At 42.4% G+C, this 13469-nt stretch overlaps 1 protein-coding gene across 3 annotated transcripts in view; it reads left to right on the forward strand.

Annotated features, from left to right (window-relative positions):
• Positions 1–9700, forward strand: part of atf7ip (activating transcription factor 7 interacting protein) — a 31828-nt gene extending 22128 nt beyond the window's left edge. For 2 of the 3 annotated variants that reach the window (XM_071901819.2, XM_071901820.2), the window contains exons 3-14: positions 392–916; positions 1110–1632; positions 3818–3996; positions 4156–4293; positions 4477–4548; positions 4671–4771; positions 6425–6489; positions 6781–7422; positions 7830–7931; positions 8065–8142; positions 8376–8464; positions 8784–9700. In XM_071901819.2, coding sequence (XP_071757920.2) covers positions 398–916; positions 1110–1632; positions 3818–3996; positions 4156–4293; positions 4477–4548; positions 4671–4771; positions 6425–6489; positions 6781–7422; positions 7830–7931; positions 8065–8142; positions 8376–8464; positions 8784–9245 — 2970 coding nt within the window. In that variant the 5' untranslated portion in view covers positions 392–397 and the 3' untranslated portion in view covers positions 9246–9700. Of the gene's footprint in view, positions 1–158; positions 261–391; positions 917–1109; positions 1633–3817; positions 3997–4155; positions 4294–4476; positions 4549–4670; positions 4772–6424; positions 6490–6780; positions 7423–7829; positions 7932–8064; positions 8143–8375; positions 8465–8783 lie in introns of those variants that run through there. The other variant, XM_071901821.2, reaches the window with a different exon arrangement.
• The last annotated feature ends 3769 nt before the right edge of the window (positions 9701–13469 follow it).

The following is a 13469-nucleotide window of genomic DNA, read 5'->3' on the forward strand; positions in this document are numbered from 1 at the left end:
ACAGTGAGCTGTGTCTTGGCTTTGGCACTCAGGACAGATATGTGTAAATACACCAGAGATCCTTAGTGAAGAGAAATGGCTTGGATTCACAAGAGTCTGAGTCAAATCTGTTGTGAAAATCTTGTGGAACAGACTGGTTTGGTATGCAGACGTCAGTGGGAAAAGAACCTTCCAGAACAGAACAAACAATGAAGCCCTAGGGCTCCACAGTGACCTCTAGTGTTTCCTCTGAAGCTCTGCAGTCACATCTTTGCTATGCAGTACGTACAATCCAGGACAGTTTCATAGGCGGGAGAGGCAGTGCTGTTTACTCCCCTAGCTATCACGGTGGTTTTGTAGATCCTTCCAAGTTTCATTGGATAGCATCTGATCTCTCCTTGTCCCTCTGCAGGTAAAAATGGAAGTTGTTGTGGCAGAGGAGAAGAAGAAGATTTTCCGTGCCAGGAAAACCATGAAGATCAGTGATCGGCAGCAACTGGAGACTCTTCACAACACCTTGTTGACGGGGGCTTCGTCTTTGTCCAATCCGTCTCCTCCTCCTCTGCTGAACGGCACACACAAAGAGGACGGGCAAAAAGTGGCGGACAAAGAGCAAAACAACACCTTGGACTCAAACTCCCCCCATGCGGCGTCTCCTGTCTCTCCAGCCTCTCGGGGCTCCCCTGCTCCTTCCCTGTCCCTAAATTTGTCCCCATCGCCGCCCTCTTCGCAAAGTCCAAAAGCCAAGGAAGAGACGCCTACTTCTCCCATATCGCCATTCCACTCTCTAAACTTTGAACTGAAAAAGATGGAGGAGGAAGGGAAGAAAGGGTCTTCACCGTCCTCGTCAAACGATTGCCCTGCCTCGGCGCCAACAGAGGCCAAGGAAGGCCAGAAAAAAGACCCAGAGGCGGTCGCAGAAATGGAAAAGAAAGAGGTAAATGCTGAGATTTTGGAAAATGTTTGTGTAACGCAGAATAAAGATTAAATACATATTTATGGAGTTCTCCCATTTAAAGAGAAAAAAACGAGTACTAATAGGGGAATGGCTGAATTTTGGATTGATTAGTCCAAGAACCACAGGTATTTCCAGTGCCTTGTTGTAATTAACCATGTATTCTCTTCTTCAGGAGACACACACTACAACAGAGGGACCAGCTATGGATTCTGTCAAGGATTCTGCTAAAGGTTTGGCTCCATATTCACCTGCCTCACCTGCAGTATCTGGCAAAAAGTCAGACAAGGACCATAGGACAAAGTCTGATTGCACAGAACCCATGGAAATGGATAAGGACACTACAGAGGCAAAGGCCCCCGAGGCCTCCACAGCCAAACGACGAGTAGAGAAGCCTCCTTCCCCCAAAGCCACCACCTCTGCTTCCTCTCCTCACGCCACATCTACTCCCGCTTCTTCCTCATCTCGTCCAGCTCCTCCCTCTTCTCTCACGGTTCCGAAGCAGGACCCCGACATCAAGGAGGAGGAGGACATAAAGGAAGAGGTGAAGGATGACAAACAAGAGGCGAAGCAAGGGTCAGTAAAGGTGGAGAAGATGGAGGTGGACTCGGTGAAAGTAGAGACAAAAAAGGAAAAAAACGCAGCTGGACAATCCACAAAGCCATCTCGCCCTTCTTCCACTCCACCGTCTGACACAGGTATGAAAGAGTGGGGCTAAATTGTCAAACATTCCAAAGATAATTACTCCTTACAAATACATAATACTTTTAATTTAGAAGAAATTCAAAGGAAAAATGAACCAACATTTAGTATTCAATGTCATCATCATTCAAGATCTTTTCAATTCTGAGAGTTACGTACTTCCTGCTCCATTTTAACCAATGTAGAATAGAAATGGAACTCTATGTCCAAAAACTCTGCGTTTGAATTCTAGCCTAAGTTGAGTTTTTCTTTTAATTTCTAAAATACAGCCTCAGTGGAAATTGCTACATGGTCCTTAAATGCTCAATAATAATGAGTTGTTTTTATTTCAGTTAAAAAATGTTTTGTCTAATTATTACTCTATACTTGGTGCTACTTGGTAAAGAGATATCATTTGCTGACACTACAAATACAAACACATATTTCTTCAAGTCCTTGAAATTAATCCCCCAAAATGATTACGTTATATAAGCTGCGAAAAACAAAGTAAACTTTCACATGTCCCATTAAGTAGCAAGTATTAAGCAGTGTAACAATAACTCATATGTTTGACCAAACTTTTGCATCCAAATGTGCATTTTATAATACAAGTGCCAGCACTTCAAAGCTAAAGACTAAACTGTCCTAAGGCACTGGAATAATATATTTCAAAGCTGAATTAAAAAAAAAGATTTTAAAAAGAAAATATGAATTTATTAATTTAAGTGTTACATTTTATTTTTTATTTTTAAAGATCTTTTTTTTTTCCTTTGGCATTTTTGCCTTTATTAGACAGATGAAAGTAGAGGGAGACAGAAAAGACTGGGAGAGAGAGGGGGATGACATGAGAAAAATGTCCTGGGCCAGATTCGAACCCAGGACGTCATACCTTACACACCTTTTTACACATCTTAGACCACTGATCCACCAGGACACCCACGTTTTAATTATTTTTGAAGAATTGTACAATATTCAAATTTTTACCAACATAGTTGGCATTTTAGCTGTGAAGTGATACAGGAGAATCTCTTCATCTACAATATTAAGATGATATCTCTGTGTATTGAAGATATTGCACATAAGACTGTATCAAATAAACATTGTAGCTGGATTTATGTGCAAGTAAAAATTACCAGCATTGGAGAAATTACTCTGAAATTGTGGTCTACCACACTGCTAACTATTTCACAAAGAAAGAAATTAAATTACTACCCTAAAAGTGAAAGAAAAAAAAAATCTACCTTATGAAAAATTATTTTTCCTGAGTCTGGGATGTCAAACTTGTGGGGTAATACAAAGGAATACCACTAAGAGATCAGATATGTCTGTTATTTCACTGTGGCCCTGGTTCCAGATAGGAACCCAATCTGTCAATGCTTAAAGGTCCGAGAGAATTATCAAACTTTCCCATAAGAATAGGCTTGTGTCACTAAAGAGATGGTTTGTACTCATGCCAACTGGTTTTCTGTGATAAAGGTGAAAAAATGCGGACATAAATCATTAGGATGTTGCAAATTTTCAGCAACTAGGTCTGCTTGTTGTTTCTACAGCAAATGGCGTTGTGCTTGTTCCTCCTGTGCCTTTCGTTTTGATGATGATCTCCTGGAAGCCTACTCCCACAACATATGTTATCACTCAGTCCATTTAAATTTGGATGGTGAAAATACAGGAGAAACCCTTCAAAGCTATTGCTGTCCTTTTTGAAATCTGAGCAAATCCATCTTCATCCTGTCATCCTGTTTGGCTCCAACTTCAACTGAGAGTGACTGAGACTGACCTAAAACAAAATAAATTATGAACATTATATTTTTTTATAAAAAGCATAGTAAACACAAAAGATTCAGGGCAGTGAATAACTTGTATAGGATAGTAGCCTGTAAATTGTGGGGAGAAAATGCAGCAAGATTAAGGAGTAAACTTGAGAGAAATGGGAATGAACCTCAAAGCTATTATAAATGGATCCATGGATGTCATTAGTGTTTATGAACAATGAAAAAACATGCTACAGCTTCAAACTCGTGCTGTATCACATTGTCCATGTTTGTATTTTTGTAAGAACTAATTACTTTACATTAATTACTTCTCAACTCTGGAAAGTACAAAAACATCCCAACAAAACACCAGTGTACTCAGGTCGCTAACTGTTAGGACATTGACACGCAGTAAGCAATTTATCACTGACGTCCTTTTTTGCTCCTACAGCAGTGCAAGAGAAGGGCTCCACCTCGGGACTGAAGCGCACTTTGTCGGAGGGTTCTGAAAAAGACGGAAAGACAGTGGAAAGGGACGGGAAGAGGCCCAAGGTGGACGGCGTGGAGCTGGAAGCGCAATTGGAACTGAAAATTACTGCGAAAGGTAGCAGTCGCCTTAAACTTGAAAAGGTTTGTATGAATCTATCCTACTGCACCTAACCATTTTATTCTAAAGTGTAGGCTAACTGAGCTCAGTGCCAGTAGATATCGAAGTATTTCATTGTGTGAGTGCAGCAGCCTGTACATTAAGTTCACATTTTTGCCTTTTTGTCTGACCTTATTCCCCAGGTTGTGCAACAGTTAGTGGAAGAACGGTTGAGGGTCTTGCAGCTAACGGTTTTTGACAAAAGCTTGCAAGAGCTTAAGGACAGAGTAGATAAGATCGACTGTGCCACGAAACACCAGACCACCCTTAACTCACTCCAAGTAAGTAGATTCTCTTTCATTTTCCTCATGTAAAAACACATTTTTCCTTTTTTGTAGCCTAACATAAAATTGCAAAATGAAAATTTTACTGACTTGTGCTTGGTAGTTTAGGAACTGTTAAAATTCACTCCTTACGGCTAGTAAAGCCCAAATTTTAAGTCTACCTCCTCTGCTGTTTTTTAGGCCAAGATTGCCCGACTAGCAAAGAAGTTTGGAGAGGCCAATCAGGCGTCGGAGAACAAAAGAAAACAGGAGGTAAGAAATTCTATTTTTCCTTTTCACTTTATTACTTTTCTAAGAAAGATTCGTGTTTCTGGTTTTCAAATGAAAATGTGTGAAAATGTTCTTACTGACAGCGTACTGTCTTATTTCTATAGGTGCTTGCTGCTGCTGCTGCTGCCGCCGCTGCTGCTACTGCTGCTGCTGCCGCCACTGCTGCCAAGACCGCTGCTGCTGCAAACACCCCTCCAACTCAACGGTAAGTGTGTGTCTGTGCCTATAATAATTCCTCACCTAGAAGCCTGTCAATGACAGTATATCTGTGGACCTCTGAATTTAGCAGTCAGGTTTTCAAGGTTTTTGTTCATTGCAAGTTCAAATGTTTTCCAGACCATTCCCTCACCTGACGGAATATTTTCATTTATCAAAATTTCCAGCATAAATGTGTTTAAAGATGTTGTCCTAAAATCATACAGCACTGTGTGATCTTTGGTATTGTGTGTCAGTTTAATTGGGCCTTTGTATGAACGTGACAATACCGGACTGAAGCCAGTACTACACACGGAGCCGTTCACAGCGTGAATATTTGACATTGTCCCGGATTGCTATCTGTAATCACTAGAGACTGGATTGAAATCTAATGGAGACAGAATAAAGACTTCAATCCTTACATCCTCCAAAACCATACTTTTTGGAAACCAAGTTTTCATGGCCCTTGTTCGGTTTGTCAGGATCAACTTTTTTTAAACTCCGTACTTCACTTAAAATATTTCTTATTAAGACTGGTTTGGAATAAACAAACACTTCCCAGTCTGTGTTTTGCACCTGCAAAGTAACCCCGCATGGGTCCAGGTCCCGAGTCTTGTGACGTTCTACAATGTGAAGCCTGAGCGTTACCTCAGGCAGTGCAGAGTGTAGTTAAAACTGCACCTCTCCTCCCAACAGCGTGCTCCGTCGGCAGACAGTGGAGCCGCAGCCTGAGGCGCCCAGTGAGGGAATGGCGCCCTCTGTTGGTAAGACACCTGCACTGTCAGTCAAGAAGAAAACGAAGGAAGATAAAGAGGAGGAGGAAGAGGAAGAAGATCTGCTTGTTCCGCGCCATATTGCCATGGCAAAACGGCTGGCAGAAAACAGCGAAGGGAAATGCCGAGCAGACATCAATCTCCGCTCAATCAGTTCCCACTTGGAGAGAGTGCTGTACCATAATTGCAAGAGAAGCTCAGGGAAGCCCAGGCCTGACCGCTACGCCTCTTACATATTCCGCAACTTAGTGCCCTATGATATCTACTGTGAGTGGGTCTCAAAGGTCAACTATGTTGGCTTATTGGGCAAGGATGCACTGCCCAGAAACGTAAGGAGGACACTGAGGATGTACATCGAGCGTCGATTCACTGAACTGTCCTGTGAAAGCTGGAGAGAGATTCGCGACTCTATCAATGAAATAATGCGAGTGAAGAGAAGACCGGAATTTTTTCGGGATTGCGATGGAAGACCTTCCATATCATCTTCTTGACATTCTTCTGTTATAAGAACGAAAGCATACTGGGACAATTGTCATGATTGCGTCATTGAAATTATTAAAACATATGATGTTGTTTAATTATCATTCTCATTGTACTTAGACTCTCCACAGCGCTCGTCAAAATAAAGTTCAAACCAAACAAGATTTGTGGATTTTGGCTCCATACATGAATTAAGTGAACTACTACTTGCATACTGCTAAGCGCTTTAATGAAAACAGAGACATATTTTAACTTTAATCTTGAGGTGGAAACATGCCACATGTTGTTCAAAGATTACAGAGAATGGAATAAATTGGAATTCAACACCTTCCCACGTTCAGTCATCTTCTTCGAGTGCCATACTGTTGTGGATATAAACAACTCTAAGCATAAGCAATCTTTCTAAACAGGCCAGTCCGGACTCCTATGGAGATAAAGCAGACTACAACAACCCTTGCTTCGACCAGTACAACTGGTGAGTAGTGTGATTCCCATTTGCTGGCTTCAGTGTGATGTTGACCTTTTCTTATGGATGAGATAATGATGAAATGATCTGCCTCTACTTTTTAATATTTTTGTTATCTGAAGATGAATAGGATACCTAACAGATTGTGGTATGGTACCTACACCTCTCAATTGATTGCAAGTGACGGATTCATAACAGATGGATATAGAATGGCACACAGCATGCCATTCATTTGAAGGCCCCAGTGACACCTCATCATCTGAACCCAGCCTTTTTTTCTGTTTTCCCCATCAATTCCAGCTCCGACAGCTCAGCCAATCCCAGTCCCCACGTCCACCTCTACAGCCATGGTGTCGCAGGCTCCCATCCTCCAGCTGATCACCTCCGCCTCCAACGCTGCCTCCACCCTGGCCGCCGGCATCACCACCCAGAGTCCCACGGGCACCCTGCTGCTGAAGACGGCCCCCGGGAGCGGCATAATGGCTACGGGCCAGCCGCTCCTCATCCAGCTGCCTCTGTCTATGACCAACGGCCAGACGGGGACGCTGGTCAACATTCCTGTCTCCTCTTTGTCGGCAGCCAACTCGCTCAACAAGGCCAAAACCACTACAACCACCGCCACCTTTATACTCAAGCCTGCTCCTGCCACCACCACAACAGCCTCCTCCCAGGCAGCTATCACTGTCCCAGCCCTGCAGGCCTCCACCGGGCAGATGTCCCCCGCGCAGATCTCTCTCGCCCGGGCCGTGTACCAGGGGGGCGCCGGGGGGATAACTACTCCCAACGCCGGGGTGTCGGTGACCACAGCCAGGACCCCGGCTCAGTCCGTCTCCGTAGCAGGAGCTATGTCTTCGACCTCTTCACCTGCAACCTCTGGACCAGCAGCAACAGGTTCCACTGCTCCAGGACCCCCGCAAGGGACATCTATGACCTCAAAGACAGGTGGGGGTGCTGTAGTTGACATGGGTGCGGTCTTTGGAGCTATTGAAATAGTTTTTTAGCTGCGACCAGCAGCTGGTATAAGTCACTCTTTTGGTTGGTCGGTCTAAAAAAAACAAAAGACAAAAAAAAACCCACACTGTGCATGCAGAGCTGCAGGATACAGACACACAGTACCTGTAACTTTCCCAGGCAGCCACACTGGCGCTTTGGCTCACTTGGCAGCCGACTTTCATGCGGGCTTTCGTTTTTTCTCCACACCTTCTTTAGCTTTAGTGTTCAAAGCATAATCATATCAATAGAAACCAAATTTGTGTTTCCTGCTCCATTATCTTTGTTTTGACCAAAGAATGGTGAGCTATCTTTTTCTGTTTTTGATTTCTTAATCAAAATTGTTTCTCTTGCTTCAGATAACCAGGCTACAGGGTCTACTCCAGCCAAAGCAGCTGCCCCAGGGGCGCGTCCTAAAGGCTCTGTCATAGACCTCACTGAGGATGACGATGACGTGCAAGGTAAGGTTGAGCCGCAATTGTTTCTCCCCCTGTGCTAAAATAGATGTTCATCTCATGCTTTGTTTTCGTTCCTGAAAGTATAATGTATTGAAAAGCAATATTCTATTCTGATTATCTACTATGCTTTCCACAGTGACTGGAGTAAAGAGTGCCACTGTTGCAACTACCCCAGCTACCCAGCGTCCACACCCAGTGGTCAGCATTCCCACCAGTAAGGCCCCTCACATCATACTATACTGAGTGCATGCGAGTGTGTGCGTAAACACAAACCTATGCTTGCCACTTTACCCTGGATCTTTAGCTGCTAATATGAGACAAATCATTGCCTCGTTAAGAGGAATTACAAAATAAACACGTAATTAAGACAGTGATCACATCTTTTTACTGTGTTTCTGCCAAATATGCAGACATCTGTAATTTTGACATTTGTCCTCTGTCTTTCAGGTGCTGGAGCAAGGTCATCCCCGCAAAGCAATCAGAACTCTAGCAACTCAAGCAATCCTCAACTGACAGTCCACCACCGCCCCCCATTGGTGAGGATTAAGAACTGCACTTTACATGTTTTACACAAACCAAATTTGTCCCTTTAGTCAGAGGTAAATATTCCTTGCATACGCGAGCATACATGAAACTAATGGATTTTAGGCTGCCAGGCTGATTATCAGGCTGCCACCAAAAGAGAATGCCCCCCTTTTAAATTTTTGATTGTAAAAATCATTTTAACATGAGACTTGCCAAGGCTTCAATTGGTAGATTTCCAAAATCCTGTAAGGAAATAGTGATTGTAATCATATTTACCCAGAGAGATTTGTCAGAGCAATAATTAATGGCAATTGTTTCCTCATTTTGTAGGACTCTCCAATGAAATCCCGTGCTGTAACCACTACTACGCCAACCCGGGCCCCGACCATGGCCCTGCCCCCTCTCCCCACTGCACCCCCACCCCCAGGCCGCCTGCCCCCAGAGGCCGCCCAGACCTCCCTCCCTCAGCAGCCCCAGCTGAAGCTGGTGCCGAGCCAGACGGGTATCGTGCTGTCCTGGTGCGTGGCAGAAACTGATCGGACCTGCGCATCTGTAGACAGCTATCACCTCTATGCCTTCCACCAAGACAACTCAAGCAGCAACGCGGCGCAGCAGCACTGGAAGAAGATCGGGGAGGTGAAGGCCCTTCCTCTGCCCATGGCCTGTACGCTCACCCAGTTCCAGTCTGGCTCCACTTACCACTTCGCTGTCCGAGCCAAAGACATCTACGGGCGCTTCGGGTCCTTCTGTGAGCCTCAGTGCACAAACGTCATCAATTCCAGCTCCAGCTGAGCTATTAAGGAATGGAAACATTTTTTTTTTTGTGATTGGAAGTTAATATGACTCCTTTTACTTTAATACTTGTTAATTGTGTTAGGAACTCAAATATTGTGCGTTGAACACATTCAGACATCTGTAAATATTTGTCTGCATAAAAACTGGACTTTTGACTGACTGGGAGAATTGATGCAGCAACGGTTGTTTTTGCCTTGATGTATTGTATATTTTTTGTGAGTTAAGCTGTTGTATATAATTGAATTACTTAACCCCTACCAAGTCATATATTTATGTTGTTGACTTCTGTTACTCTGACCCAGATATGATTTGCTTTACTGGACAGTAGGTGATAGAATTATCCATGTAAACATTCTCAGAATTGCACAGAAATGCATAAATGTGCGGTAGAAACTGAATGATGGTAACTTTTGTATGTTTTGTCTGGCAACCAGACTTTGACAAACACAATAAAAAGGTTTTATTAAAGTTTGTGCGTATTTATTTTGGGATACATTTCATATCCTTTGCTTTTGACCTTAAGCTCTTTATTTCATTATAGGGACCACCAGTCTATCAACATGAATATAGCAGTGCCTCCTAGAAACAGTGAGATTCAAAGTCTATGAAAGATAATATTGCAAATATTACATTTTATTGAAAGTTGTATGAAAAAAATAGTGCCACTGCTGGATGAGGCTGTGCCTTTTATTCTGAAAGAGAGGCGTGGGTGTGGCAATTATTAGCAATCTATTTAAAACTAACAAAAGCCCCATGTTTTACTGATTGAGATAAATATACTTGGCAGAGCAGCATTGAGTCCTCATTTCCCTGCTATGGCAATCTAGATGAACACAGGCTTGATTCACTGCAGCTGCATTTGCCTCAGAAATGTCACAGCTGCTCCAGAGATCTGGCAGCCATTGACGAATCACCAAACTGCCAATATGTGTTATGACAGAGCTCACAGTTTCCAGTTTGCTCCATGCAAACCACAAGAGGACCTTAGTGTCTAACACACTGGTGCACTTCTCATTTATTGTCCAGCAGCAGAAGCAGAGAACACCGCCATATGTACGTTGGTTAGCACGAAATCAAGCACCGCTGCAATAAAACTATATGACCCACAAGGCAATAGAAACCGTATTGGGGCTGTCTGTAAAGCCATGTAGGGGAGGATGGGGCTGGTTGTAACACCTCAGCTACAGGTTGGAAACAAATGGGAATATTGCTGCTCTGTTCACACAAGACCCTCTCACCACATGGCCAACATTTTGTGACACACACTGCATACTGTCAAACTGCAGCCAACTGTGTTCCCCAAATATTATTTTGGGATCAAAAATGTAAAATCCTCCACTTCCCTGTTTCATTACTGTCTACCGAAGAGCTGATTTTTTTTTTGGAATCTTGAATGTCACTGTGTCACAAGCATCATCAATTAAAGTAATGTATACAGACTTTTTTTTTGTTTTCTAAACCCTCTAAATCATAGCTGTGGGGTTGGTTGTAATGGCCATTAAATCAGCCTGCTACTTGTAATATTTAACTACACTATAACCAAATGATTTCCTTCTTTCAAATTAAAATTATTATTTATTTAGATGATTTGCATTTTGCATAATGTAAAGTATCAAAACAATTTTGTTTTACTACCAAAAATGTATTAATTGTTCTGTGACAGCAGTATAGTGTAAAGTATTTTGAGTAGCCTAATTCTAAAAAAAAAAAAAAAAATTACAATTGACTCTACTGTAGCCCATACTTCAGTGAAAATATAGTCAATTCATTTTGTCAATTAATTAGAGTGAAAAAGTGTTATAATCAACGCCAATCTCGAGGCCATATGATTAAAGCTGGTAGCCATGTGTATTGCACTTGTACTTCTTCTACATGAAATGACTTGTCATCAGAGATGAAATGATGCCAAGCAGGCAGAAAGCAACTGGAGTCAGTCACACTGCATTTTCTGCAGCATTTCCTTAGTGAATTTATCTGCATTAATCCTCATCAAAGGTCTGGTAATTTCGTGTTTGTAGCCTTTTTTTTTGCAGAAGTAAAGATACTACTGGGCCACCTCAATACGTCCATTCATAGTTACAGCATCGCCATGACGTACTAGAATATTCTAAAACAGATCGTTTCGATCCTCCGTTCTGATTGGCGGAGTCACGTTCGAAGCCAATGGCTCTGTAAAATACCAGATAAACGCACACCTGTGACCCAATGAGGTTTTATACCAGTTATTTTAAATATTAATGCGCCAGCCGAAAATCACCACTCATACCGCTATTACAGGTCGCTTAGCAACCGTTATTTAGCAATAACAGCATAGCCGAAGAACAACATTTAATTATTTAGTAACCTACTAATTATTTTTATCATTAAAAATAAAAGATTTACTGAACATTCTAAATATCTTATTCTCACTTCTTCTTTTATTACAATGATACGTTAACACTGTTTTATCGGCTAAAACAGTAAGACCGTGTTTTGAGGTGATAAAACCTTCAGGTGGCAGTGTGGCACATCGCGAACTTTAACTTTGGGTAACATACCAAATTCTACCTGGAGAAGGTTGCGTGGAATTTGAAGATAAATCAAATTGCAAGTTGCAACAAGTAAGACTTCCTTCAAAACGAAGAGGCCCTCATTCAGGACACTTCTGGAACATCACTAAATATGGTAAGTTAGCTCAGCATGTCCACTGCCTAATCTACTTACCAAAAGCAGGTAGCTAGGATATTAGCCCATACAGGCACCAAACTCAGTATGGCCAAACTTACAAAGATCTGGCATAGCACTTTCCCACTGGGAAAACGTATTATAACATAGCGGTATAATGTATTAACCCCATTAACCGTTTTCTTAGTTGCTAGTGTCCACTACATCCACAAACCACCCACAGGTTTTTGACGAAAACCAGCAAGCATCAAATGCTTTATCAGGAGTTCTCAAACGCTTCCCAAACAGACACATTATTAGGGCCATGAGCCACTATTTGATAAGATTTTGCCCCCAGCATGTGGACAGGTTTTTGTTGTTGATGGTTTAGTATTGAACCATATAACTGTCTACACTGTACATGGGGAGATAATAATGGCGAGAGTGAAACCTATGAATACCATATACCTTCTCTAATTTGGATAGCTTCGGGTAAATTAAATTATAGTGTAATTCCTCATTTTGCTGGGGACCCCCTGAAACCTCTTGAGGATCCCAGGGGGGTCTGTGGATCCCAGTTTGAGAACCACCGCTTTGAATAAATAGACCCACAATATTTCTGAACTTGCTATATAATTTGCAAAATGTTAAAAATGATCTCAAGCCAGTTGTAGTTTTGGGATGACAAATAAGTGGTCATAGGAACAAGGATGTAGTGGAGGGTAAACCCACCTAAACTCAGGTTACCCACCTTTTTAGGCTGACATCAATCTTCAAATTCATAGTCCACATGATAGTAAGAGGTATCAAACTGATGTCCATTATAGGGTCTTTTAAGGAGAAAAAGAAAACATAAATCTGCTTTTTTAAAAATAAAACTTTATTATTTTTTTTTATAAAAGTCATTGTTTATCTTTAGATGATCACCAGCCAATTTATTATTTTCCACTACATCACTGCATAGGACGCTGTATCTGTTAAGTGCGTCATGCAACAATAGAGGGAGCCATTTGTTTCTTTATAGAAATAATTTCCTTGACAATTGTTGCAACATCCCTTCCCCACTGTAGCATCCCTCTAATTCAAAATCCTATAGAGGGACCCACCTCCACACATCTCCCTCTCCTCTCTCTCTCTCTCTCTCTCTGTCTCTCTCTCTCTCGCTCTAGAGGAGGGGGAGGAGAGTGAGTGAGTGCAGTTTGAGTTGTGTTCTGCGTTCTCCGCCAGCCAGAGGTGTGTGTCAGCTCCACACTCTCTATCTCTGGGTAGCAGCGCCACACCATGCAGCCAGCTGAGTGCCATATCTAACAGTTGTGTTGGCAAAGGGTTACAGCTCATCCAAAGGGAAGGTGGCATCTTGCTTTGAGGAGGACAGAAGATCCAGAAGATTGACCAGTTGCAGAGAGGGGGGATATAACTGAAAGCCCCCCCCCTCGCCCCACTAAACAGAGCAAAAACGGAAGGCTTTGGAGTATTCAATTTTTTCTTTCGTTTTATATTTTTCTTATTCCTCATCGCGGTGCTGGGAGGTGCTTCATCTTTTCATATAGTCGCTCTTTCCATCATTTGCCTCCTCAT

Source organism: Centroberyx gerrardi, chromosome 3, assembly GCF_048128805.1.
Source record: "Centroberyx gerrardi isolate f3 chromosome 3, fCenGer3.hap1.cur.20231027, whole genome shotgun sequence".
In the NCBI taxonomy this organism is placed as follows: Eukaryota; Metazoa; Chordata; class Actinopteri; order Beryciformes; family Berycidae; genus Centroberyx; species Centroberyx gerrardi.